The 26626-nt window shown below is 41.5% G+C and overlaps 1 protein-coding gene and 1 long non-coding RNA gene across 6 annotated transcripts in view; one reads left to right on the forward strand and one right to left on the reverse strand.

Moving 5' to 3' along the window:
- Positions 1 to 26434, reverse strand: part of LOC113080899 (myomegalin-like) — a 55265-nt gene extending 28831 nt beyond the window's left edge. For 2 of the 5 annotated variants that reach the window (XM_026252949.1, XM_026252945.1), the window contains exons 1-21: positions 26250 to 26434; positions 21166 to 21221; positions 20939 to 21003; positions 18313 to 18423; positions 13940 to 14016; positions 10731 to 10854; positions 10484 to 10632; positions 10159 to 10312; positions 10010 to 10063; positions 8863 to 8973; positions 8585 to 8704; positions 7244 to 7333; positions 6878 to 7081; positions 6193 to 6351; positions 6007 to 6111; positions 5101 to 5238; positions 4068 to 4247; positions 3441 to 3629; positions 3177 to 3365; positions 978 to 1029; positions 779 to 867 (exon numbers count right to left, since the gene is read on the reverse strand). In XM_026252949.1, the coding sequence (XP_026108734.1) occupies positions 779 to 867; positions 978 to 1029; positions 3177 to 3365; positions 3441 to 3629; positions 4068 to 4247; positions 5101 to 5238; positions 6007 to 6111; positions 6193 to 6351; positions 6878 to 7081; positions 7244 to 7333; positions 8585 to 8704; positions 8863 to 8973; positions 10010 to 10063; positions 10159 to 10312; positions 10484 to 10632; positions 10731 to 10854; positions 13940 to 14016; positions 18313 to 18423; positions 20939 to 21003; positions 21166 to 21221; positions 26250 to 26287 (2454 nt within the window). In that variant the 5' untranslated portion in view covers positions 26288 to 26434. The remainder of the gene's footprint in view (positions 1 to 778; positions 868 to 977; positions 1030 to 3176; positions 3366 to 3440; positions 3630 to 4067; positions 4248 to 5100; positions 5239 to 6006; positions 6112 to 6192; positions 6352 to 6877; positions 7082 to 7243; positions 7334 to 8584; positions 8705 to 8862; positions 8974 to 10009; positions 10064 to 10158; positions 10313 to 10483; positions 10633 to 10730; positions 10855 to 13939; positions 14017 to 18312; positions 18424 to 20938; positions 21004 to 21165; positions 21222 to 26249) is intronic. The other 3 variants (XM_026252946.1, XM_026252947.1, XM_026252948.1) reach the window with 3 other exon arrangements.
- On the forward strand, positions 11445 to 19076 carry LOC113080900 (uncharacterized). Its single transcript, XR_003282043.1, has 3 exons — positions 11445 to 12302; positions 12360 to 12727; positions 18466 to 19076. It is a non-coding gene; the product is annotated as an uncharacterized LOC113080900 (long non-coding RNA).
- Positions 26435 to 26626: the final 192 nt, after the last annotated feature.

Below are 26626 nucleotides of genomic sequence, written 5' to 3' on the forward strand. Positions count from 1 at the left end.
TGTATACACACCATCCATGTTAAAGATACAATAGTAATGCTAATCTACTTTGTCTTCTCCATTTGGCCACAGGTTTTCATCCACATCACATCTTATGAAAGAATCTTCTGGCATGCCTGATCCATCCCTGGCAATCTTCTGCTAATATGTCCAGGCATCCAGCATTCATTGCGTCCAGGAGGGACATTTAATAATGTAGTTGGTCATATTTATAATTGTTTTTATAGCATTTAATTTTAAGATTTAAAATATATTTCATTCAAATATTACTGTAGAAATGTAGCAAATTGCTGCCTTATTCAGTTTTGTATTATGTTATTGTTTTGAATATCAGTTTAACAGTTGTGAAAACAGTATGTAAGCATGTGCAAATTGGCCTGTATGTACAAAGAGTTTTGGCAGTTGCTGTGTCTGAATGAGAAAAGATGTAGTCATTGAATGCATTTTGTGCCAAAGCAATGATAACTGATCCTCAGTTTAGCCCACATAGACTTCTGTTGTGCTCACTGTGTGAAGAGTTTAGCAAAAGTGACCTAAGTATTGAGAAATGTGTCCTAGCGTCTGTAAAAAACTGTAATGCACCGACTAAAGAATTTTTAAAAATCACTTAATTTATTCAATGAACACAGTAATAGGAAAGGTTTTCCCACATTTAGGACATGGATTGTGAAAAGTGATAACTAGATAAAAATGACATGATCTACATGTGTACCTGATTTAGTGTGTGTGTGTGTGTGTGTGTGTGTGTGTGTGTGTGTGTGTGTGTGTGTGTGTTTACCTCAGTCTCTTTGTATTTCTTAAGGGTCAGCTGTAGTTCATCTCTGATGGCTTGTACATCCAGATCACCTGAGCTGCTCATACACACGGCTGGTCATCATAAACGCACACACAAACACACACACACACACACACACAGAATGTAGTGAATCAATAATTTTAATTGATCTAATGTGGGAGGTACTGCAGTGAAAACTCACCCTGTGCCGGTTCTGGTGTGGAGTTCAACTCACTCGGACCCCGCAGAAACTCCTGCACACACAGCCAATCATTACTGTGGTACACTGGCACCTGGCCCATCATTGCCCTGGTACACTGATGCACAGTCCATCATTACCACGGTACACTGATGCACAGCACATCGTTACTGCAGTACACTGGGGTCTGGCCCATTATTACCACAGTACCCTGATGCACAGCCCATCATTACCATGGTACACTGATGCACAGCCCATCATTACCAAGGTACACTGATGCACAGCCCATCATTACCAAGGTACACTGATGCACAGCCCATCCTTACCAAGGTACACTGATGCACAGCCCATCATTACCAAAGTTACACTGATGCACAGCCCATCATTACCAAGGTACACTGATGCACAGTCCATCATTACCAAGGTACACTGATGCACAGCCCATCATTACCAAAGGTACACTGATGCACAGCCCATCATTACCAAAGGTACACTGATGCACAGCCCATCATTACCAAAGTTACACTGATGCACAGCCCATCATTACCAAAGGTACACTGATGCACAGCCCATCATTACCAAGGTACACTGATGCACAGCCCATCATTACCAAAGGTACACTGATGCACAGCCCATCATTACCAAAGGTACACTGATGCACAGCCCATCATTACCAAAGGTACACTGATGCACAGCCCATCATTACCAAAGGTACACTGATGCACAGCCCATCATTACCAAAGGTACACTGATGCACAGCCCATCATTACCAAAGGTACACTGATGCACAGCCCATCATTACCAAGGTACACTGATGCACAGCCCATCATTACCAAAGTTACACTGATGCAAAGCCCATCATTACCAAAGGTACACTGATGCACAGCCCATCATTACCAAAGGTACACTGATGCACAGCCCATCATTACCAAGGTACACTGATGCACAGCCCATCATTACCAAAGTTACACTGATGCACAGCCCATCATTACCAAGGTACACTGATGCACAGCCCATCATTACCAAGGTACACTGATGCACAGCCCATCATTACCAAGGTACACTGATGCACAGCCCATCATTACCAAGGTACACTGATGCACAGCCCATCATTACCAAGGTACACTGATGCACAGCCCATCATTACCAAGGTACACTGATGCACAGCCCATCATTACCAAGGTACACTGATGCACAGCCCATCATTACCAAAGTTACACTGATGCACAGCCCATCATTACCAAAGTTACACTGATGCACAGCCCATCATTAACTTGGTACGGTGGTGCACATTGTAAAAAAAGAACAGAAGTGAAGTATTTTTACTCTACTGTAAAAGTACTTCAAGTGTCTGTACTTTCAGACAATTTTCTTTAAAAAACTTTACTTCACAACATTCCAAAGTATAATATTGTTCTTTTTACTGCACTACATTCCATATGAAACATTATTTAATACTTAATTACATTAGAAATCTATTACTTTCTTTTACTAAGTAAAAGTAATTCAAAGATTTACTTAAAATACAAGAAATCAGTCCATTTTTTATGTAGTTAAGTATTAATGATAAAACGAACAACAACTTTTATTTATGAAATGAAGTGCCGTAAAAAGTAGGCTTTAGTGAAGTAAATAATATAATAACACTGATACACTGCAGATACTTTTTACATTTACTTGAGTAAAGTAAAAAGACTTCACTACAGTCCACCTCTGTGGAAGAGAACAGGCTATCCAAAATCCTAAATATTTTTAAATCCGGTGCTTTTGCATGTATTTTTCAAACTCTTCTGTCATCGTCTCATCTCGTATGTCTCACACCTCACTCTTCTTGCTCAAATGATAAATGAAATCTGATCCATGATGCGACTGCCGTTCAGAACGCTGCATAGAGCAGCCACGTTCAGTTTTAATTGTAGTGTCTGTGCTTCACACCGGTAAAACCGTTAACACCGTCTATAACAGCAACCCTAGCTTGAGACTTTAGTCTCTGCAACTTTAAGGATCTTATCTAAGCAGGAACAGCATGTAACACTCAAAAGACAAAGGAAAACTTGAAATGGCAACATATGACCCCTTTTAATGAGAAAAAGCAGACGAATATGTCAGTTGTTTTTTAGTCAGTCTGATTCTCTTTCACTGAACAGCTATAAAGGCATGCCCTTCATGAGGTTCCGCCAAGTGTGTGTGAGTGTGTTTGACCTGTAGGAAAGTGTCTTTCTCCTTGAGTACGTCCTGAAGTCTCTGCAGCTCTCTGGACGCAGAAACGTCCTTCTCTCGCTGCCTGTTCATGTCATTCAGCTCCTGTTCTCGCAATGTTAGTTGCCTCCGCAACTCTTCCAACTGACCCGATTGCTCGGAAATCACCCGGCCCGACTGCTGGCTGTAATCCTGAGAGACCAGAACATGTCAAACATGATGAAGAAATCAGCCAGCAGACAGTAATGAACTGACAATCAGCTGCACCTTCATGTCCTGATCTCTGGAGCTGATGGTGTGGAGCAGCTCCGTCAGCTGTCTGTGGTGTTCCTGTGCCTGCCGGCTACGGTCTGACATCACTTCCTGAAACAGATGCTCTTTCATGGTCAGATGGGACTGGAGATCATGGAGCAGGTCAGCAGTGGACACTTCTTCCAGCAGCACTGACCTGAGCTCCTGCAAACACATCACAAGTGGCCATGTGTGTTTAAAGTGTGCATGGGGACATCTGTGTTTGGTGTGTGTGTAGCATTAACTGACTGATGCATAACGCCATGAGCTGCTGAAATTGAATGCTCTAATTTGATTGGCTGCTTTTATGCATCCTTCAGATGTTTCTGTGCACGTTTACATCAGTGCATCCGATGCAAAGCTGTGGTTTACACGTTCCAGTAGAGTATAACACCAGCGGCGGCAGGGGTTTGAAAGCGACCGATAAAGCACATTCCCTGAATGTAACAAGCAGTTTTAGATAAAAGCGTCTGCTGAATGCAGAAATGTAAACATCAGACAAGCAGAGATCCTGCTGCTTGTGTTCATGAGGTGATCAGATGTTTTCAACAGACAGAAAGCACTGCTGTAGGGTGTGTGAGACTAGCCTAGTGTGTGTGTTACCTCGCTCTCTCTGCTGTGTGAGCGCAGCGCCTTCTGCAGCTGCTGAATGATGCCGTCTCTCTCCTGTACAGCGAATGTGTGTTTCTCATCGCTCTGCTGTTTCAGCCACTCCAGTTTCTGGAACGTTTCCTGCGTTCTCTCCAAATCCAGATCCTTACTTCGCACCAGAGCATCCAAACCCTTCACACACAGAGTTCAGACACAGTTAAGCAGACAGTGGCTACGCTTACATGCACAATTTTGGTTCAGGTTCAAAATTGATGAATCTGATTGTAGTATTTACATGAACGCTAAATAAAGTGATGGGGTTGATGTGCGCTTTTATATGTTACAAGCTTCAAATCGGAATAGATTTTTTTTTTCAATGTTTGCACATAATAACCAGTCTCCTACACTCTTTATTTGTTTTTAAGAGCAGAATTTAATATTTTATCTATTTATGGATATATATATATATATATATATATATATATATATATATATATATATATATATATATATATATATATATATATATATATATATATATATACCACTGTGCCATGCTGCTCATATTTATCATGCAGTAAAGAAGTCCCTCCCTGCGCCCCAAACTGGGTTCCTGTGGATGAGAATCCAAAAGAAGGACTGCTGGGAGGCTGTGCTGCTCCACTTCACAGCTGCCAAGTAAAGGAGAGTTTTATAATGACAGGACACTCATTCATACACACCTTTATTCAAAATTAAGAGCCGTTGTTCCGAACATCATACATCAAAACGCTATTTCTGCATAATTGCACAAGCACAGTCCTTTCAGTTTCAGGTTTCAGTCTGATCGAGTGTTTACATGGGCTCTCAATGGTGTTAGAAGAGGAATAAACCACCCCCTTCAATCGAATCGAAATTTAATTCTGATCGAGTTCAGTCGGATCGCATAAGGAGTTTCATGAAGGTTTTTCAGTCTGACTGAGCAGTCAATCCGATTACAAACAGATTATTGGTTATTGGTTTAAATGTAGCCAGTGTGTGCATCAGTGCTGGTCGTGACACACACCGTGATGGTGTCGTTGTTGTTATTGAGGACACAGCGCAGTCTCTCCAGGTCTCGCTCTTTCTCACGGAGCACCAGCTGCAGTCGATGCACCTCACCGTCCTTCTCCTCCAGACAGAGGAACTTCTCATCGATTGATCGCTGAAACACAACACAGATTTCAGCTAGACTTCCAGAAGAAAAGGAAAGTGGTGCATCTGATCACCTGAGTAGATCTGAGGAATCAGACACAAACACACACTCACTGATAGAGGTTTCATCACCTCACTATCACGTGACAGAAGATGCAATAACAGTGTGAATAGTGCAGTGGTTTCAATCCTGAAACCCGGTCTCTCTTATCTGACACACTCAGCTCAGTTCATAGAGCCCTTTCCTAACGAGCTGATGATCTGAATCAGGGGTGTCAAATAAAGGAGACACATAAAATACACAGACCAAAGGGTCCCTAGGTCTTAATTTGCTGGGGTATGTTTGTAGCAATAGCCAAAAATACATTTTATGGATCAAAATTATAAATTTTTATTTTATGCCAAAAACTATTAGGATATTAAGTAAAGATCATGTTTCATGAATATATTTTGGAAATTTCCTATTGTAAATGTTATCAAAATTAATGTTTGATTAGTAATATGCATTGCTAAGAACTTCATTTGAACAACTTTAAAGATGATTTTCTCAATATTTCATTTTTTTTGCTTCCTCAGATTCCTCCGAACAAACCACACATCAATGGAGAGATGATTTATTCAGCTTTCAGATGAAGTATAAATCCAAATTTAGAAAAACTGACACTTACGTTTTGTGGTCCAAGGTCACATTTTGATTTTAATTAGAGCTACCTAACTTCCTGTGTGGGGGGGTCTACAAGAGCCAGACAGGACAGAATAGATGTGATGGATCACACACCTCCAGCGCGGCGTCTCTGTCTCGGATGCGGCTCCTTAGCGTCTGCAGCAGCGCGTCTCTCTCCTCGCGACTGCTGGAGTCACACGAGTCAAGCTCTGCATACTCCTGGAAGAAAAACAAAGCTGAAGTTTGACACAAAACACAAGAAAGGTCCCGTCTTCATTCCAGTATGAAGGAGATAGGGACCTGCAGCAGTGCGTCTTTGCGGCATAAACTCTGCTGGAGCTGTGCAATACTTTTGTCCCGGTCAGTGATTTCTGAGCGAGTCAAGGCTTCACAATCTCTCAGCTCACACACTTTGACCTGCAGCTCAGACCGCAGCTGCTCAACCATCTCACGCAGCTCCTGTAACACACACACACACACACACACACACACAATCAGAATCACAGAAACAATGATGGTTTCCGAAACATTCCTATTGTCTCATCTATTTCTGGTGTTGCCCCAAAACTCTCACTGTCTACAGATCATGTTCACATTATATTTACAGGACTGAGGACCGTCATGACATGATTTCTATGTGATCGGTTCATATTTTGCTTCATTCACAATCATATCCATTATGTTTTCCTCATCGAGGCAACCTGTGCTGTTCTTCTAGGAAAAATATTAACAATATGTATTATAACAAAACCAATTGTAACCAATAAATAAAAATTACTACAAAAAAAAACATATCTACACCAAGAAAAGACAGCCACAATCAGAAAAACATGATCATACTAGTGTCACATGCTTATACAGAAAATCAAAGGAAAGCAGTGAAACATGAACAAACAAACCTATAACAGTGACATCTGCAGCACTCTGATGTGTTCACACCACGGTGAGATCATCTGGGCTCAGCGCGCAGGTGAAGCAGACTCACCTGGTTGTGTTTGTGACTGACGTCTCTGTGCTGCAGCGCCTCCTGGAGGTCATTCTGCAGTCGTTCTCGCTCTCGCTTCAGATCCTCCAGACGTCTTTGAGTCAGTCTGTGAGCGCACTGACTCGCCTCCAACTCCAGCTGACACGAGAACAGAGAACTCTGGGAGCCCAGAACCGAACCCGAGTCCACGGCGCCGTGTGAAGACTACAGAGAAACCGAGGGAAACACTCATCAGGAGCAGCTGCAGAGCACACAGTACAGCCTGATGCTAGCAACTCCAACGTCACGGCTTCAGTGTGTGTGTGTGTGTGTGTGTGTCCTCACCTTTTTGTGTGTGTTTGTCTCCCAATCTGTGTGTGTGCTCACCTGTGTGTGTTGCAGCTGCTGCTGGTGGGTCTCTGTGATTTTACGCAGTGTTTTGTTCTGGCCCTCAATCACACAGCACAGCTCCTGAGTCTACACAGACACAGGTGAGGACACACACACACACACACACACAAGAAAAAAGTGACTGAAAACTGGAATGAACAAGGACTGGATTCATAAAACATTCTTAAGAATTAATTCTTCTTAATTGCTAGTTTGGTTTTATTTTCTAACTTAAAGTTATTCTAATATTTTGAAGTAAAAAAAAATCTTAAAATCATCATAATTAAAGGGACAGTTTACCCAAAAATGTAAATGATCATTATTTCCCTGCAACAGAAGTCAATGGGACCAGCAACTGTGTGGTGACCCACATTCTTCAAAAGATCTGCTCAGATAAGGAACTCATGTTTTTCTACTTCATAATCAAGTCAATCATACAGCACAGATACAGTAACTAAAATCAGCAGATCCACCCGTCTCTTCACAGGATTTTTACAAATGACAACTTTTAATACACAGCAAACTACAAACCTGCAATTCAGTCGAAAAGCTATTGAGATGTGTTTTTTTTTTTTAGTTTATGAGGTTGATCAATACTGAATCTTTAGCAAATATTTCATGTGATGTGATGTGATGTGGTGTGTGTGTGTGTGTGTACGCACACGTGTGCGTGCATGTCTGAGTGAGTGTCTGTGTGTGAGTGTGTGTGCGTGTCTGTGTGTGTGTGTGTGCGTGCGTGCCTGTGTGTGTGCGTGTCTGTGTGTGTGCGTGTCTGTGTGAATGTATGTGTGTGTGTGTGTGTGAGTGTGTGTGTGCGTGTCTGTGTGTGTGCGTGTCTGTGTGTGTGTGTGTAAGTGTGTCTGTGTGAATGTGTGTGTGTCTGTGTGTGTGTACATGTTTGTGCGTGTGTGTGCGTGTGTCTGTGTGAGTGTGTGTGTGTGTGTCTGTGTGAGTGTGTGTGTGTGTGTGTCTGTGTGAGTGTGTGTGCGTGTCTGTGTGTGTGTGTGTGTGTGTGTGTGTGCGTGTGTGTGTGTGTGCGTGTGTGTGCGTGTGTGTCTGTGTGAGTGTGTGTGCGTGTCTGTGTGTGTGTGCATGTCTGTGTGTGTGCATGTCTGTGTGTGTGTGTGTGTGTCTGTGTGTGTGTACATGTGTGTGCATGTGTGTGCGTGTGTCTGTGTGAGTGTGTGTGCGTGTGTGTGTCTGTGTGTGTGTACATGTGTGTGCGTGTGTGCGTGTGTCTGTGTGAGTGTGTGTGTGCGTGTCTGTGTGCGTGTCTGTGTGTCTCTGTGTGTGTGTGTGTGTGTGTGTGTGTGTGTGTGTGCATGTGTACATAATGACCTCTGTGTCTTTAGTTCTCAGGCTGTCTGTGAGGTTCTGGATGGTTCTCTCTTGGTTCTGAGCAGCTTGTCTGATGGACCGAAGCTCTGACTCCATCTCACACACTTTCTCCAGAAGCTCCTGAGTCACCAGAAACAAACACACAACGATCAACCCTGACACTCCTCTCTGCCAGATATAAATACATAAATAAATAAAGACACACACATATAATGTAATGACCAAGGAGACAGTATTGTGCTGGGTGTTGGGTATTGTGGGTAATGTAGTTCTCTTACCTTGTTGTTGGTCTCGCTCTCGTTGATCTGCTTCTGCGCTTGCTGTAGTTCATCCACACACTGTCCAGCGGTGTGCTCATACTGATGCAGCTGCTGCTCTTCCATCAGACTCTACAACACACAGTAAACAAAACATCACATTATCATAATGTTAATCTGAGGCATGCTGTTGAAAACAGTCATAGTTTATTGTATAAGCAATGGGGAAAATGAGCCCTGATTTTATTTGGTTTTAATATCAGCTGAATGACACAGACACTGAACAAAAAAACTATTTTGGCTGATGAATTTAATTTAAAGTGTGGATCCATGTTTGAGAAAGCTGTTAGTAAATGATCCTAATCTGGTTAAAATGGTGCAGGACTGTAGTTTAATCTCACTGTGCTTATTCTGAAGCATCTGAGGTGCTTTAACTGGGATACATTGAGGTCAGACGTCGCTCTGTGTGTGTGTGTGTGTGTGTGTGTGTGCTCCCTCAGGAGAAAGAGAAAGAACTAAGCCAATGGTGGTGCCACGCTCTTCATGTTAACTTATTTACCTGAAAATGGTAAGATTATCATCGGGTTAACAAAGGGGACTTCAGCGAGTTTAAAAGAAAGAGTTAGTTAGTTAGTTTAGTTAGACTTCTGACTAAATGAGACAAAATGTTCTTTTAGTAAAGACTGGGCTAGGACATATACCTGGGTGGATGTCTTTGATTGGCTACACTGCTCAGCACTAGGAAAGCACATCATAAATACAACCTTTCGATGCTTTCCAGAGTGCAATTACAAATGTGTACTGAACCATTTGCACAATCTGAACATTCAAACAAATTTGTTTTGCCAGAGAAAAGTTTCAACTGTTAAATATGTGAGAGTTGGGTGCCCTGTGTAAATCTGTATATACTCTACATAGCATAGCAGTAGTAAATGTATAAAACGTGTCCTGCTAAATCACATCTACTGTCCCGCTACAGGTCTACAGCTAGGAAGTCACCCTAAGATCTCGGACCAGCAGACGTCAGACTGTGACTGTAGATCACAGACCTTGGTCCAGCAGAGGTCAGCTCCAGACCGGATCTAACGCAACCACCTGTAATGCTCCTGAAGGCCTGGTAAATCTGTACTGGAGACGAGTGAAGAACTGCACAGAAACACACACACACCTGCATCTCCTGCTGCACACGGAGCCTCTCACGACCCAACTCCTCCTGATAGAACTGACAAGAGAGAATCATCACCAACAGACATCTGAGTATGTGTGTGTGTGTGTGTGTGAGAGAGAGAGCATGTGTGTGTGCATGTGCAGACTGACCTGTGCATCTCTCTCTCTCTGCAGCAGAGACACAGACAGCTGCTCCAGCTGCTCCTCCATGTGTCTCACTCTCTGTCTCAGCTCCGTCTTCTCCTCCGTTAGCTCTCTGATCATCTGCTCCTTAAGGCACAGCGCTGCTCTCAGCTGCTCGATCCTGCACAAACACACATCATCAGCACAAGAGAGAGAGAGATGGAGAGGGTCAGCAAGATGGAGGCTAGTTGTGTGCAGGACTGAAAGGTCAGTGTGAAAGAGACTGTGTGCATCGCTGTGTTAGACGTTTCCACTCCACACTGACTGAGATGCTGTGAATGCTGAATCTCACCTCTCACTGTCTGCATCTTCATCAGGCTTTGTGCTTGTGTCTCCTGGAGTGTCCTTGGCAACCATTTCCATGGTGACAGATGGATGCTGGGAGTGAGATTCAGTGATGCTGGCCATGCGCTCGGCCTCGTCCCGCGCTAACTGAGCCTCCTGCCACACAGAGACTTCATCACCATCACTAACATTAACACTTGTGAATGTGTGTGTGTGTGTGTGTGTGTGTGTGTGTGTGTGTGTGAGTGTTGTACCTCCTGCAGTATCTGTATCTTGGTCTCCAGCACCTGCTGCATGTGATCGATCTCCTGTTGTCTCTCCTCACACCGTTGCTGCAGCTCCTCTTCATTGTGATTGCTCAGACTCTCTGCTGCTCTCCTGTCAAAAATCACATCAGAAACACTGAGCTCATGAGAACTGGAGAGCACAAGGTAACAGTTGTGAGTCTGTATGACTGCTGATGGATTGAGTGTTTCGTGATTCTATCTAAGAGTTAGTCTGCTGGCTAACAACCAGCAGCACATCACACTAAACCATCTGAGTGAATCAGGACAACACACACACACACACTCCTCTTACACACACACACGCACACGCATACTCTCACTCACACACACCTCTCAGCGATTAAGCAATACTGCTGTTTATCTGGAGGCAAAACCAAAAATAAAACCTTTTATAAATAAAAATTTAATAAATGTAAAAATAAAATAAATAATAGTAATAATAATAGTAGAGGAAGTAAAAAGGTAGTCAAACTGATTAAATAAATCACTGTGAATAATGACTAAAAAATAATAATAATAAAAGTAATAACAACAATTGATAATAAAAATAATCACAATGATAATAATGATTGTGTTGTGAACAATTCTTGTAGAGTTCAGTTGAGCATTTTGTTGCAGAGAAGGTTAGCAGTCGTTTAATTTCTCCCCCCTCACTAATGGGGAGTAGTTCCTGAGCGGATGATGGGGCGTCTGCTGGGACAGTACCTGGGCATAGCTGGGTGTCCGGCGCTGGGGTCGGCCTTCAGTGTAGAGCTGACTCTCCTGCTGTCTGTGAGACCATCCTGAAGTCTTGGGTTGTCTGTGAAAGTCTCGTGGTGGTCTTGAGTGAGATGAAGGTCCAGATACCTCGGACGGCTGCATTCTCATGTTTCTTTTAGCTCCTCTGTAGTCGGTTGTTGGAAAGCGTCCAAGAGCAACATCTTTGATAGCTTTGGCAAAAATCCTGACTCCATCCTGATTGAGGTGGAGCCCGTCATACAGGTGCCATGGTCTTACAGAGCTGTGATGGACTAAGACTGGAGTAGGAGTAACGGATCTCTTGGTTGATCTGATCGATCACAGAGGGAGGGACGTCGAGCCGCGGGAGCAAGGTGGAGATCAGTACACGTGAAGCGGCGAATGTCTGTGAGGCTTTCTCTGCCATCTCATGTATTGCCTTAGCTGTACCTTCATTTAACTTATAGAGGTCATTTGTACCTGTGTGAATGATAACACACTGCGGGCTGCCGAGATCATCATGAGTGAGCAGTTCATGAACGCGTTCTGTGTTTCTGCAGTGGAGCGCTAGGACTCTCTGTCTGGGGAAGAGTTTCTTGGGTTCAATGTTCTTTCCAGTGGAGTCCATCAGAAGAAGCACTGAGGCTTGAGTCGCTGGTGTCCTGTGTGACGCTGGTGATGTGTGTGAATCTGCACGTCCAGATCTGTGTGACGCTGGTGGTGTGTGTGAATCTGCAGGTGCAGATCTGTGTGACGCTGGTGGTGTGTGTGAATCTGCAGGTCCAGATCTGTGTGACGCTGGTGGTGTGTGTGAATCTGCAGGTGCAGATCTGTGTGACGGTGGTGGTGTGTGAGCGCTCTCCTTCACTGAATCTGCAGGTGCAGATCTGTGTGACGTCTCTTCGTGATGGAGCCGCAGGTTACTCTCAGAGCAGCTCTTGTTGGGAGATTCTCTGTCCTTGTTTTTAAGCTCTAAACACATTGCAGTCTGTTCTTTCAGCTTTTCTTTTAACTCATGGATGTTTTTCTCAAATTTTCTTTCTCTCTGTATTAAGTCGTCTTTCATTTTTGACATTTGGCCCTCTAGATTCATGTTGATGTTGTGTAACTCCTTAATTTCAGCCTTGAGATTATTGATGGTGAATTCATCTGGACGGCTCAGGATGAGCTGCTTTAATTCTGACACCTCTATCTCTAGCAGAGCCATCTTCTGGGGAAGACACTGGAGATAACTGTGAGTGTGTGAGGTCTGCTCAGGGATCAGTTCATCAGATGGGGCTGGAGATGTGCTGACCGGAGAGTAGGGACGCACTTCATTCTCCTCCTCAGATCCCTCTGTTTCCTCCTCAATTATCTGTTTTAAAATGGGAAATGATTTCTCAAAAGCTTGGAGACTAGCTTCATTTCCTTGAATTAAGACCGTTCCACTGTTGTACAGATTGATGGTTTGGAAATGGGAGGAGTGATCAGCTGATTCAAAAATGCAGATCTGACATCCTTTACAGATTCCCTTCTTCTTAGTTTAGGGGAAATATACTCTCTTCTTGAGAGGTCATATCAACATAAAGAGATTCGGGGTGTTCATGTAGCATTGTCTGTTTAAAGGCTTTTCTTTGTCTGCTTTAGTGTCTGCAGGATAAACAATCTCCATGGCAACCGCTGAATGCATCCGTTATTGACAGTTGAGATTTATATGATGCTGGTAATTGTTGTTAATTAACAGCAGTATTTTATATTAATTAACAGGAGCTCATCATATCTAGCGCGACTGTTCAGACTCATCACACTCTCTCACTCTCTCTCTCACATACACACCTCTCACTCACACACTCACACACACACACACACACACACACACACACACACACACACACACACACGAGTGTTCCTGTGGCTCAAGTGGTAGAGCATTGTAATTGCAGTGCAAGGTTGTGGGTTCGATTCCCAGGGAACACATTAGGTCAAATATGTTAGCCTGAATGCACTGTAAGTCACTTTGGATAAAAGTGTCTGCTAAGTGCATAAAAAAATAATACACACTCATCTCTCTCACACACAAATCTTGATTCAATTCATATTTCTTTATTGGCATGACATACTTAGGTACATCTTGCCAAAGCATTGTACATAGCAGAATAAAAACAAGCAAAGCAAAAATAGATATAATATACTGTACATCCAAATATACATATATCTCTCTTACACACACAGTGCTCTCTCTCTCTCTCACACACACACACACACACACACACACACACACACACGTGTCACATTTGTGCTTTGGCTCAGAATGGCTCACGCCACCATGTCTGTAAGGGTTTATCTGTTTTAAACGGGAAAGAGGATCATAAGATCAGATAATCAGCTATTAAACCCATCTCTCTCTAGCGCTCTCACTCATCCACAGAGACAGGAGGAGGATGAATGTAGACTGATAAGAGGCAGACACATGTACTTACAGAGCTTTATCCAGTAGTTGCTGTTTTTCCTGCAGCTCCTGTTTCAGACTCTCCACCTCCACCTTCAGCTCGATGTTCTGGAACAAACCAAACATCTGTAAATGTGTCTGTTCACACCAGTTCTTCATGTCAGCAGTGTGTGTGTAAGTGAGAGAGAGAGAGGGGGGGGGGGGTATTTATTATTAATTTTAAAACTATTAAAATAAAAATAAAAAAATTGTAAAAATGCAGAAAGCTTCCTGTAGGTTTAGGTGTAGGATACAGTTTGTACAGTATAGAAACCACTACACCTATGGAATGTTCCCATGTACAGTATTGTTCAAAATAATAGCAGTACAATGTGACTAACCAGAATAATCAAGGTTTTTCGTATATTTTTTATTGCTACGTGGCAAACAAGTTACCAGTAGTTTCAGTAGATTCTCAGAAAACAAATGAGACCCAGCATTCATGATATGCACGCTCTTAAGGCTGTGCAATTGGGCAATTAGTTGAATTAGTTGAAAGGGGTGTGTTCAAAAAAATAGCAGTGTGGCATTCAATCACTGAGGTCATCAATTTTGTGAAGAAACAGGTGTGAATCAGGTGGCCCCTATTTAAGGATGAAGCCAACACTTGTTGAACATGCATTTGAAAGCTGAGGAAAATGGGTCGTTCAAGACATTGTTCAGAAGAACAGCGTACTTTGATTAAAAAGTTGATTAGAGAGGGGAAAACCTATAAAGAGGTGCAAAAAATGATAGGCTGTTCAGCTAAAATGATCTCCAATGCCTTAAAATGGAGAGCAAAACCAGAGAGACGTGGAAGAAAACGGAAGACAACCATCAAAATGGATAGAAGAATAACCAGAATGGCAAAGGCTCAGCCAATGATCACCTCCAGGATGATCAAAGACAGTCTGGAGTTACCTGTAAGTACTGTGACAGTTAGAAGACGTCTGTGTGAAGCTAATCTATTTTCAAGAATCCCCCGCAAAGTCCCTCTGTTAAAAAAAAGGCATGTGCAGAAGAGGTTACAATTTGCCAAAGAACACATCAACTGGCCTAAAGAGAAATGGAGGAACATTTTGTGGACTGATGAGAGTAAAATTGTTCTTTTTGGGTCCAAGGGCCACAGGCAGTTTGTGAGACGACCCCCAAACTCTGAATTCAAGCCACAGTACACAGTGAAGACAGTGAAGCATGGAGGTGCAAGCATCATGATATGGGCATGTTTCTCCTACTATGGTGTTGGGCCTATTTATCGCATACCAGGGATCATGGATCAGTTTGCATATGTTAAAATACTTGAAGAGGTCATGTTGCCCTATGCTGAAGAGGACATGCCCTTGAAATGGTTGTTTCAACAAGACAATGACCCAAAACACACTAGTAAATGGGCAAAGTCTTGGTTCCAAACCAACAAAATTAATGTTATGGAGTGGCCAGCCCAATCTCCAGACCTTAATCCAATTGAGAACTTGTGGGGTGATATCAAAAATGCTGTTTCTGAAGCAAAACCAAGAAATGTGAATGAATTGTGGAATGTTGTTAAAGAATCATGGAGTGGAATAACAGCTGAGAGGTGCCACAAGTTGGTTAACTCCATGCCACACAGATGTCAAGCAGTTTTAAAAAACTGTGGTCATACAACTAAATATTAGTTTAGTGATTCACAGGATTGCTAAATCCCAGAAAAAAAAAAATGTTTGTACAAAATAGTTTTGAGTTTGTACAGTCAAAGGTAGACACTGCTATTTTTTTGAACACACCCCTTTCAACTATTTGCCCAATTGCACAGCCTTAAGAGCGTGCATATCATGAATGCTGGGTCTCATTTGTTTTCTGAGAATCTACTGAACCTACTGGTAACTTGTTTGCCACGTAGCAATAAAAAATATACTAAAAACCTTGATTATTCTGGTTAGTCACATTGTACTGCTATTATTTTGAACAATACTGTAGATAGTTAAGTAAACGTGTGTGTGTGTGTGTGTGTGTGTGTGTGTGTGTGTCTGTGTCTGTGTGTGTGTGTGAGACAGAGAGAGAGAGAGAGAGAGAGAGAGAGTGTGTCTGAGGGGGAGAGTGTGAGTGTTAAAGTATGCCCAGGAAGTATGACCATATTAGCCCGGTCCTGTCCACACTGCACTGGCTCCCTATCAAACATCGTATAGATTTTAAAATATTGCTTATTACTTATAAAGCCCTGGATGGTTTAGCACCTCAGTATTTGAATGAGCTCCTTTTACATTATACTCCTCTACGTCCACTACGTTCTCAAAACTCAGGCAATTTGATAATACCTAGAATATCAAAATCAACTGCGGGCGGCAGATCCTTTTCCTATTTGGCGCCTAAACTCTGGAATAACCTACCTAACATTGTTCGGGAGGCAGACACACTCTTGCAGTTTAAATCTAGATTAAAGACCCATCTTTTTAACCTGGTTTACACATAACATACTAATATGCTTTTAATATCCAAATCCGTTAAAGGATTTTTAGGCTGCATTAATTAGGTAAACCGGAACCGGAAACACTTCACATAACACCGTACTTTCCACATCATTAGAAGAATGGCATCTACGCTAATATTAGTCTGTTTCTCTCTTGTTCCGAGGTCACCGTGGCCACCAGATCCAGTCTGTGTCCAGATCAGAGGGTCACTGCAGTCACCCGGATCCAGTACGAATCCAGACCAGATGGTGGATCAGCACCTAGAAAGGACCTCTACTGCCCTGAAAGACAGCGGAGACCAGGACAACTAGAGCCCAGATACAGATCCCCTGTAAAGACCTTGTCTCAGAGGAGCACCAGGACAAGACCACAGGAAACAGATGATTCTTCTGCACAATCTGACTTTGCTGCAGTCTGGAATTGAACTACTGGTTTCGTCTGGTCAGAGGAGAACTGACCCCAACTGAGCCTGGTTTCTCCCAAGGTTTTTTTCTCCATTCTGTCATCGATGGAGTTTCGGTTCCTTGCCGCTGTCGCCTCTGGCTTGCTTAGTTGGGGTCACTTCATCTACAGCGATATCATTGACTTGATTGCAAATAAATGCACAGACACTATTTAACTGAACAGAGATGACATCACTGAATTCAATGATGAACTGCCTTTAACTATCATTCTGCATTATTGAGACACTGTTTTCCTAATGAATGTTGTTCAGTTGCTTTGTTACAGTCTGTTTTGTTAAAAGGGCTACATAAATAAAGGTGACTTGACTTTACTTGTGTGTGTGTGTGTGTGAGAGAGAGAGAGAGATTGAGTGTGTGTGTTTGTGTGTGAGTGTGTCTGTGCGTGTGAGAGAGAGTGAGTGTGTTTGTGTGTGTGTGTGGTGTGTGGGATTAATCAGTGTCCTTTAACAGGGGGTTCAGGCATCTCACAGGTTATTTTTAGTGGGCTGGAATGCAGCGCTGAAACTAAAGCACAAGTGAAGTGAACAGCTGTCGAGTGTTTACCTGCTGCGACACACACACGAGCAGCAATATTGCCTTCTGTACTGAACATTCAGAAGGGTTTCTAGGACTTCTGTATGTAAATTCTTCAGTGATACAAGCTATTTCATGAACGTTTAAGAAACATCTGAAGAAAAAGATGTGTGAGCATTTTTAGTAACAGTGGTTTGTTGTTGCAGCAGAAATCTGATCAGTGATGCGTCATAAGCGTAAAATCACCCTCACTCTGCACATGAACACTTCAGACGTGAAGTGATTAAAACTAATAAACTGGAAAGAGTTACAGCGGAACAAATGGATTTCTGTGCTGGAATTCAAAATAAATTCAGATTGATATAGCCACAAATCACTTCACTATCATATACACACGTTCATGTATATAACCCTGTATTTCAGAATAATGCAGCATGTTTGGCTGGGTTTTTACATGGTTCAATGAAGAAAATGTAAACAATTGTTTTATTATTCCCAGCAAACATAACCTTTTTGGCATTGGTTTTTTTGTGTGATTTTTTTCTTTTTCAAAAAACTTAACAAAAAAAATCTAATCACGCCTAAATAACTCAGAATAAAGACGGCACACAAGGCCATTAATGATGGGTCCTTTGGTGCTTCTAAAACAATTACAAGTAATTCTTATGATTTCAACAAAATTAGCATTACCAAATCAGCAAACAAAAATCTAGGATACATCAAATAAAAAAAATCAATAAACAGGTTTTCCGTGGCAGTAAAATCTACTCTCTCTCACACCGACCTGCGGCTCTGTCCCGACGAGAACTCCAGCGCTAACATTTCTTTAAAGGAAATGTATACGTTATTTTTTTTAATGGAGAAAGGTCATATACAAATTAAATGATATTTATTTGTATCATTTTAATCATTATTACTGTATTCTTTTGCTTGTAAGTAAAGCAGATCTGAAAGCGTCTCACCGTCCTGTAGATCTCATCGCTGCTGTCCTCAAACTTCTGCTGGATCCGCTCCTCCAGGAAGTAGATGCGCAGCTTGAGGCTGAAGTTCTCCTTCTTCAGATCACTGAGGTGCTGCGAGAGAGTTCGGTAAGTGTTAGACATGTCCGGCGTGAGTGTGTGTGTGTGTGTGTGAAGACCACGCCGCTCGCACACATCACACAACTACAACACTACACAAGCAAACATGAAGGATCCTTATCCACTTGATCATATTTACACGCCATCTTCACGCTCAAACACACACAGAGAATGAGGAGCCGCTATAAGGGCCCGGGGCCGCTTGACTCCATGATGAGTTTTAGGACGGAGATGCAGACAGAGCTGTTTTTACTCTGGAAGAAATCCCAGGAATCCGTGAGAGCCCAGAGACGAGCCAATCAGAGGGCAGAGATGAGGTGAGGTCACATGACCGTGAACGTCTGGACTCGGTCCATCGGACAGCCGCTTCTCACTCAGAAACTGACTTCCTAATAATAACTGTCCGTGAGGAGCGTCCCAGCTTCACATGTGTTGATTCCAGACTCGGCTCAGATAAACCGCTGAAGCTGTCCTGAGTCCCACAGCAGCCGTCCGTCTGATCGCTGGATGAGTTACCTAACTCACTCTGAACTCGACACTGACATCCCTGTGTGCTTCACAGTCCTGAGAACAACATCTATAAATACACCAGTGGTCCGACACACCTGTCATCATCCCCTCACCACAGAATAATACTGATGATGATGATGATGATGATGATGATGATGAAGACTCAGGAATTCACTACACTCTAAACTCTCTCATTTCTGAGCTTCATCTTTGCCTCTTCTACCAATCTCACTGTTATACTGTGACGACCAAATGCACTACAGGATAAATGTTTGGAATTGTTAAGATTGTATAACGTTTGTGAAAGAAGTTTAATTTTATGGTCAAAAATACAGTAAATTTGTGAAATATTATTACGCTTTAAATATTATTACGGTTTTAGCTGTTTTCTGTGTGAATCTGTGTTAAAGTGTAATGTATTTCTGTGATGCTCCGCTGTATTTTCAGCATCATTCCTCCAGTCTTCAGTGTCACATGATCTTCAGAAATCAGAATAATATGATGATTTACTGCTCAAGAAACATTTCTGATTATTATTAATTTTGAAAACCACAGACAACATTTCAAGCATTTAATCAGTCAGTTTCTCTCTCTTACACTCACTATTTGCTGTTGTTTGGCGTATCAAAGTGTTTTCCTCAAGAATGAGCTCAGAGTTCATCATCAGAAAGAAACTAGTGACTCGTACGAAGTGTTTCTGCATCTCACAGCAAAACTCATTGTTCTGGTGTAATATCGGTCAAACGCTTCGACGGTCAGCAGCTGGACGATCATCATCCAACATTAGCCCTTATGAAACAAAAATATATTGCAGTATATTGGATAATATCATGTAATATATTAGGCATATATTCTTATATATGGAATTTAATATTTATTTTTTCCAATATATTGCAATATATTGAAAGCGGCAATCATTTGTATATACTGCAATATGTTATATAATATATGTATTATCAATATATTATTCTATGTATTTAAATACATAAAATATTAGAAAATAAAAAGGGAAAATAATATATTACAATATATCACAATATATTTTAAGAAATATATTTTCCTTTCGTAAGGGCAGCTAAACCTGTGCGTCTGCCGACAGCGTTTACCATCAACACACGGCCTTTACCACACATTTAACAGCACTGATCTGTTTAGACATCTGATGTCTGAATGTGAGCGGCTCAGCTCTGCTCTGGTTTATAACATTTGTGTGTGTGTGATATCCCAATAATGAATTTATTGTAAATGTTAAATGTTTCAGTGAGCACAATAAAAGTGGAAGTGAAAGTGAAGTGATATTCAGCCAAGTGTGGTGACCCATACTCAGAATTTGTGCTCTGCATTTAACCCATCCAAAGTGCACACACACAGAGCAGTGAACACACACACACACACACACACACACTGTGAGCACACACCCGGAGCAGTGGGCAGCCATTTATGCTGCGGCGCCCGGGGAGCAGTTGGGGGTTCGATGCCTTGCTCAAGGGCAGCTCAGTCGTGGTATTGAAGGTGGAGAGAGAACTGTACATGCACTCACCCCACCCACAATTCCTGCCGGCCCGAGACTAGAACCCACAACCCTTCGATTGGGAGTCCAACCCTCTAACCATTAGGCCACGACTTCCCAAAAACAGGAAATCAGAACATGAGAACTGACATTAAGAACATAACACACACAAACTCACAGGATGTCTAATCATAAGTTGTTTCTCTGAATCAGAGCAGCTCACACTCAGAGAAGACTGCAATTAACAACACAACATCAAGCTTCACAATCATGTGTGACGTCACACGCAATACAGCAAACAGCAGATGATGGCGCAAGAGAGCAGCTGTGGATCTCATCTGTCCAGAGCGCTTCCTTCCTCTGAAACGACTCCAGCGGCCGTTTGGAAACAGATGGATGTGTTTTAGATCAATGATGGAATCAGTTTCATTTGATCTAATTTTACATGAGATGAGCTGAACCACTGCAGACATAGACTGAAGATCTCACCTGCTCAAATTCCCTCAGTGGGTGCGTTTGAAGAGGAACTTTATCAGTGTCTTCATTCAGACAGTCTACAAACATACAAATGCGTGTTAAACATATACACACACATATATGTTCACTATGAAATCAGTGATCCAAAACAATATTTAGACGTTTATGTCACAAAGAAAAATGTGTGTTTTTGCATTTGTGTGTGTGTATTTGTGTGTGTGAGTGTGTGTGTGTTTCACCTGTCATGTAACCCGCAGCTCTGCACACATTTTCCTCTCCATCCACAACAAAATCCCTGAAAAAACAGAACAGGAATCCATGAATCATACGTTCATAAACACATTACTGAAGTGCTTTTGTCATTGTACTTTAGGCAAGGCAAGTTTTATTTATGTAGCACATTTCGTACACAATGGTAATTCAAACTTTAGCTAATGGAAAGTACAATTAAGTAGAGGTCCACATCAGGATGGGATCTCGGGTGGATAAATAAGGAAACGCATCACGCTGCACAGATCGGTTGGAAACACAGTTGCAGTAGTCATTGTTATATGCAAACAAATTAGACTCAATAATTAACACAAAAGACACAATGCACATATAGTATCCCAGTTAACATGCATGAATCCTAGTTCACAATCACAAAAATATATATACATATATTCACAAAAACCAATTCACGTGCATAAAATATTCATTCATAAAATTGACAAGTTCATCATGGACTGTAAATGTGTTAATTATCCTGGATTTGTGTGTGTATTTCTGAGACTTTCCTGGCAGTGAGCTCCTCCCACACGGGGGACACTCGTACTCTTTAGCCAATCAGATTTGAACCTGTCGATCGACAAAACATAACCTGCTGTGGATGTGTCTATCTGAATGCTACTTCAAGTAATGGCAGAGGTTTGTGCAGTAGATAGTTTCATCTCATGTAACTAGGTGTATTGTTTTATCTTTGCATGCTTAAAACTTTAAATAAAGTTGTTTTGACACATTCGTTAATGTGACCAGTGTAAGCCAGTGGCTGCTGTTTAGTCCAGAGTGTATTATGATTTAATATTGATCGATTCCTATGTTTATTTAATTATAATCATAATAATCGTTATTGTGTACGACAGTACCATGATGCAAGCGTGTGGCAGCGCTGGAACTGACCCAGATCCACCGTGATGGCGTAGAACACATATGTATGGCGCTACTGGACCCGAGTGTAAACAAGGCACGGCGTATGTGTTCAACATCATCACTCCAAAAATCCTGATTGGAGCATCCTTAGAGAACATTATATACAACAGAATGTTTGCAGGAGCAGGCGGTAATGGTCAGAAATGAAGTAAACTCACAGAGGACTGCTGAATGAATTCTTTCCTGTTTTGACCAGGAAATGTGTGTAATCTAGCATGACATTTAAATTCTTTAATTTCACTTAAAAAACCAGCCCACATTGCAACAACAAAAATTATTAACACCCCATTTGGATATAAAATGGATTAAATTTATGTATGCCACATTTATGTAACCTTTCAAAAATCTAATCAACTTTTAAAATTCAGTTCAGACTTTGGAAAGACAACGCAGAAAAGCCAAGTGGATGTGGCGGAAGACAAAACTTGAAATTTACTATTATAGCATCTATAAAGAGAGCCTTCATGATTTTAATGTGAAACTAGCCACAGCTAGACAGAACTTCTTCTCAAACCTTATAAACAGTAACTTAAATAACACTCGTACCCTTTCTGCCACTGTTGAGAGACTGACAACCCCCCCCCCCAGTGAAATGCTATCAGACAGCAAATGCAATGAGTTTGCTTCTTTCTTTTCTGAGAAGATCATCAATATCAGGAAGGCGATTAGCACATCCTCAAGTAATGCAGAGGTCAGACAGATTCTGCCAAAATATCAAAAAGATACTATGTCTATTTTTGAAGCAATTGATAGAAAACTTTTGTAAGACATAGTGCAGCACCTAAAATCATCAACCTGTTGTCTTGACACACTTCCCACATCTTTTTTCAAAAGTGTGCTTGACTGCTTAGAAGCAGATCTCTTAGAAGTGGTGAACGCCTCACTTCTTTCTGGGACATTTCCTAACTCCCTAAAAACTGCAGTTGTTAAGCTCCTCCTAAAAAAGAGCAATCTTGATAACACAATTTTGAGCAATTTCAGACCAATATCTAATCTTCCTTTTATAGGCAAAATTATAGAAAAGGTAGTTTTTAAATCAGCTGAACAAATACTTAAACTCAAATGGATACCTGGACAATTTTATATCTGGTTTTCGACCACATCATAACAGCGCCCAAATGTTTGCACAAAGAATGAATGTGTAAATTTTATTTTCTGTGGAGACACTGTGTGAATTGTTGTGAGAGCAAAAAGACTTTCTTTGGTCTTTCTAAAGAGCACTCAACTAAAAATCAGTGGTTAAATTGTATTTAAAGCACTGTTCCAGATCTGTTCAACCCAAATATGAGTGCAACGCATTTTACGGTGGATGAGGACTGTTTCCTGTGAGAGTAGCCTACAACATGATGTTTTATTAACAAATTTCGTGAGTAGCATGCGCAGATAATCAACGCAGCCAATTCACCATCAGTAACCACACCCTCTATACAACGACCCCGAGAGAGAACCACTATATATAATCATAGCAGCCTTACCTTCATTCTCTCTAGTCTTTCAGCATCCCTACACCAACCAGGGTTGGACTGGGACCAAAAAGGGTTCATTCAGCAACTCCTAGTGAGCGATACGAGCGAATCACGACACTAACATTCTCCTAGAACTCACACTTTGCATTCAGTCAACACATTCATCTGAATCATGCATGAATAGAAGTTTATAAACTCAAACATTAGCTTTATGTGCTTTCCAGATTCGTGAACAAATTATTCTTTTTAGTCAATCTTTTAAAATAATCATTTATTTTGTTGAACGAATCGCGTGTGGAAACCAATGGTCCACAATCTGGATAGATCTGAGGTGCAGGGCTCACAAAATTGCTAGCCCGACGTCCCGGGGCAACTGTGTTTTCCAGTCTGGCTCCAAAATGTATCACCGCCCTGACGATGGGCTATCTTCAATAGTGATGTAAAATTCACTGTCTGTTTGTACGTTTATATATGTAAAGGATTTGCCGTGGATGATTTAAACGCGAGTTTTGAGCAGTGTAGAGTAGAGCTTGTTGTTAGTTGTTTCTCAGAGTATAAGTCATTATAATCCGTAGTTATTTCCCCACTGGATGCAGCAAATGTCTCATTTGTAATTGGTTTTATTGGTTTTGTCTCATCATACCGGGAACAGACAGCATCACAGTATGGTGAGGGGTCTAACATTTCCGTTACATGGTCGAGGCATTCAACCAATCACAATGCACTGGATAGCTGGCCAATCACAGCACACCTCACTTTTTCAGAATGATAAGCTTTGTAAAAAATCGATGCATTTCAGAAAAGCGAAGAAGAAACAATAATTTACAGTATGTGGGAAATAATGTTTTTTGAACTTTAAACCACATAAACACATTTCATTACACCAAATACACAAAACAATGTTAATTTTAGATGACCCCTTTAAGAAACAGATGGCATGTTTCTATCATGCTGCCTCTGTATAATGTATTTAGTGTTTACAGCGGTAATCAAGGAAAGTGCATCACTGCTGTTGCTAAGTGCCACCTGCTGACAGAGAGTTCATTTACATTTTCATTCAGGCCCATCTTGCTGTTTGTTATGTTTTGTTTAGCTTAATTTCACAAAAGTAAAGTCAAACCATTCTGTTTTTGCTTCAGGTTTTGGAAATTATACAGTCTAATTTAGATAAAAATATAGGCTAATAAAGGCAACTAGCAAGCAATAAGTTTATGCATTATGTCTAAGCATATTCTTCATCCACTCATATTTTCATTGTTTCTCGTCTTTTGCTTATATTAAATTTATTCAAAATTTGTATTGGATTCGGCAAAAGTTACGATTAGTGCATGCCTAGATTAAAGAATATCTGAAATTAAGAATTTAAGATTTAAGTGTTAGTATTGTTGCTGGCTTTTGGACGCTGAGGTTCTTTTGTTTTAATTAGCTAACTGAGTTAATGTATAGTTTCGGTGAGAATCATCGGTGGTGGAATTGGCTGTGATGCAAGGGGCGCCAGCTAAAATCTTGCCTAGGGGTACCATATGTTTAGGGTCTGCTCTAACTCCCTCCTTTAACTATCAATTGTTGTGAACTTCTGTCTGCTAAATTTATTAACGCTACTTTACAGCAGGCTAATAATGAGATAATGATGTCCTTTAACATCCAGTATTCTGACTATGGAAAACAATGAGATGCTACTGATGGGCAAATATTTGCAAGCAGTTTTCTAATTGAAAAAGACAAAAATACAGTAGCCTTTGCAGATGAATGTGACCTGCACTTGAAGCCCTGAACAGGTCAGTAATCTACATCCCGCTCTCCTTCCTCGAGTCCCGCGCATTATTGATTACTGCGATCGAAACCGTTAGGAGAGAATCAGTCGAGACTAGCTGATGCATGATTTATCATCGATCTATTAACTAATATCACGCATGGCAATGATCACATAGGTCAGACAATTATATAAGATAAGATAAGCATTTAAATAATAATGTAAAAAAAAATGGGGCAGCGGGCCAAATCAGCCGCCAGTCCACCGGAAATGTTCCCGGTGCTCTCGAGTCATCACAGATGTGTTGGGTCTGAATCATCTGAAACAAAAGCCGAATCCTTCACTGAAACAGAAAACTGGAGCGGCAGTAAAGATAGCAGCACGAGCCCCTCAAATAAACATCTTCAAATAATAACGTCATAAATCTAGCAAACTTCCATTTCCATTAATAGGGTTAGTTAATGCAGATTTCTACCATCATATTAATTATTTCCCTGGCAGTGAACATGAGAGACTGCTGCGGTCCGTCTGTCTGTATTTTACTCCATTCTGGAAGCCAAAAATTGAGTTTTTCCTGAAGCAGATGAGAATGCAAAAATAGGACGAGATTGAAAGATGCAGCATCTCTGGTCAGGTGCACTGCTTATGAGATGAAGGTGGAAAAAATAGGCTACAGTTAACACTATTTGATGAGTGGGTCATGTTTGATGTAAAAACAGTGCAGGTCCTTCTCAGATTGAATCAGGTGCAGCACGCAGTGATGGATGAAAACCCTCAGCAGAAACACGAATATTAGTCCCGTTGTCTAATAAGTTGTATCAGCACATATACACAAGACTGGTGCAATGAAACGATGGCCCGTGTTTGTGACGCTGATGAGCGGATTCATGTGAATAAAGCCGTGATCGGTCCTCACCGCTCGGCCGCCGCCGCTCCGTCGCTCCGGTTCATCATCAAACACCGGGCCGGTGCCGATCATCCCTCCATCGCTATTCCTCACAGACAGAAACGACGCTGAGCTTCGCTTGTCCTACAGGCCCGTGTGAAGCTGCTTCTGAACTCATCAGCCGAACCGCATCAGAACCTCGGCTGCACTGCGCATGCGTCTCTCTGCACCGAGCGCTTTAATCAAGAGGACAATAGAAACCTCATTTACATTTACTGACAGCAGCCAGTATGCAATTTTGTATGAATTTTTTTGTTTTATTTCTATTTTCCTTAATTCAGCCTTGAATTACATTTCTGGATTGGCTTTGAATTCGAGTCAATTATGAATTTAAAAGGCTTTGTCCC

This window comes from Carassius auratus, unplaced genomic scaffold, assembly GCF_003368295.1.
Source record: "Carassius auratus strain Wakin unplaced genomic scaffold, ASM336829v1 scaf_tig00032475, whole genome shotgun sequence".
NCBI lineage: Eukaryota > Metazoa > Chordata > Actinopteri > Cypriniformes > Cyprinidae > Carassius > Carassius auratus.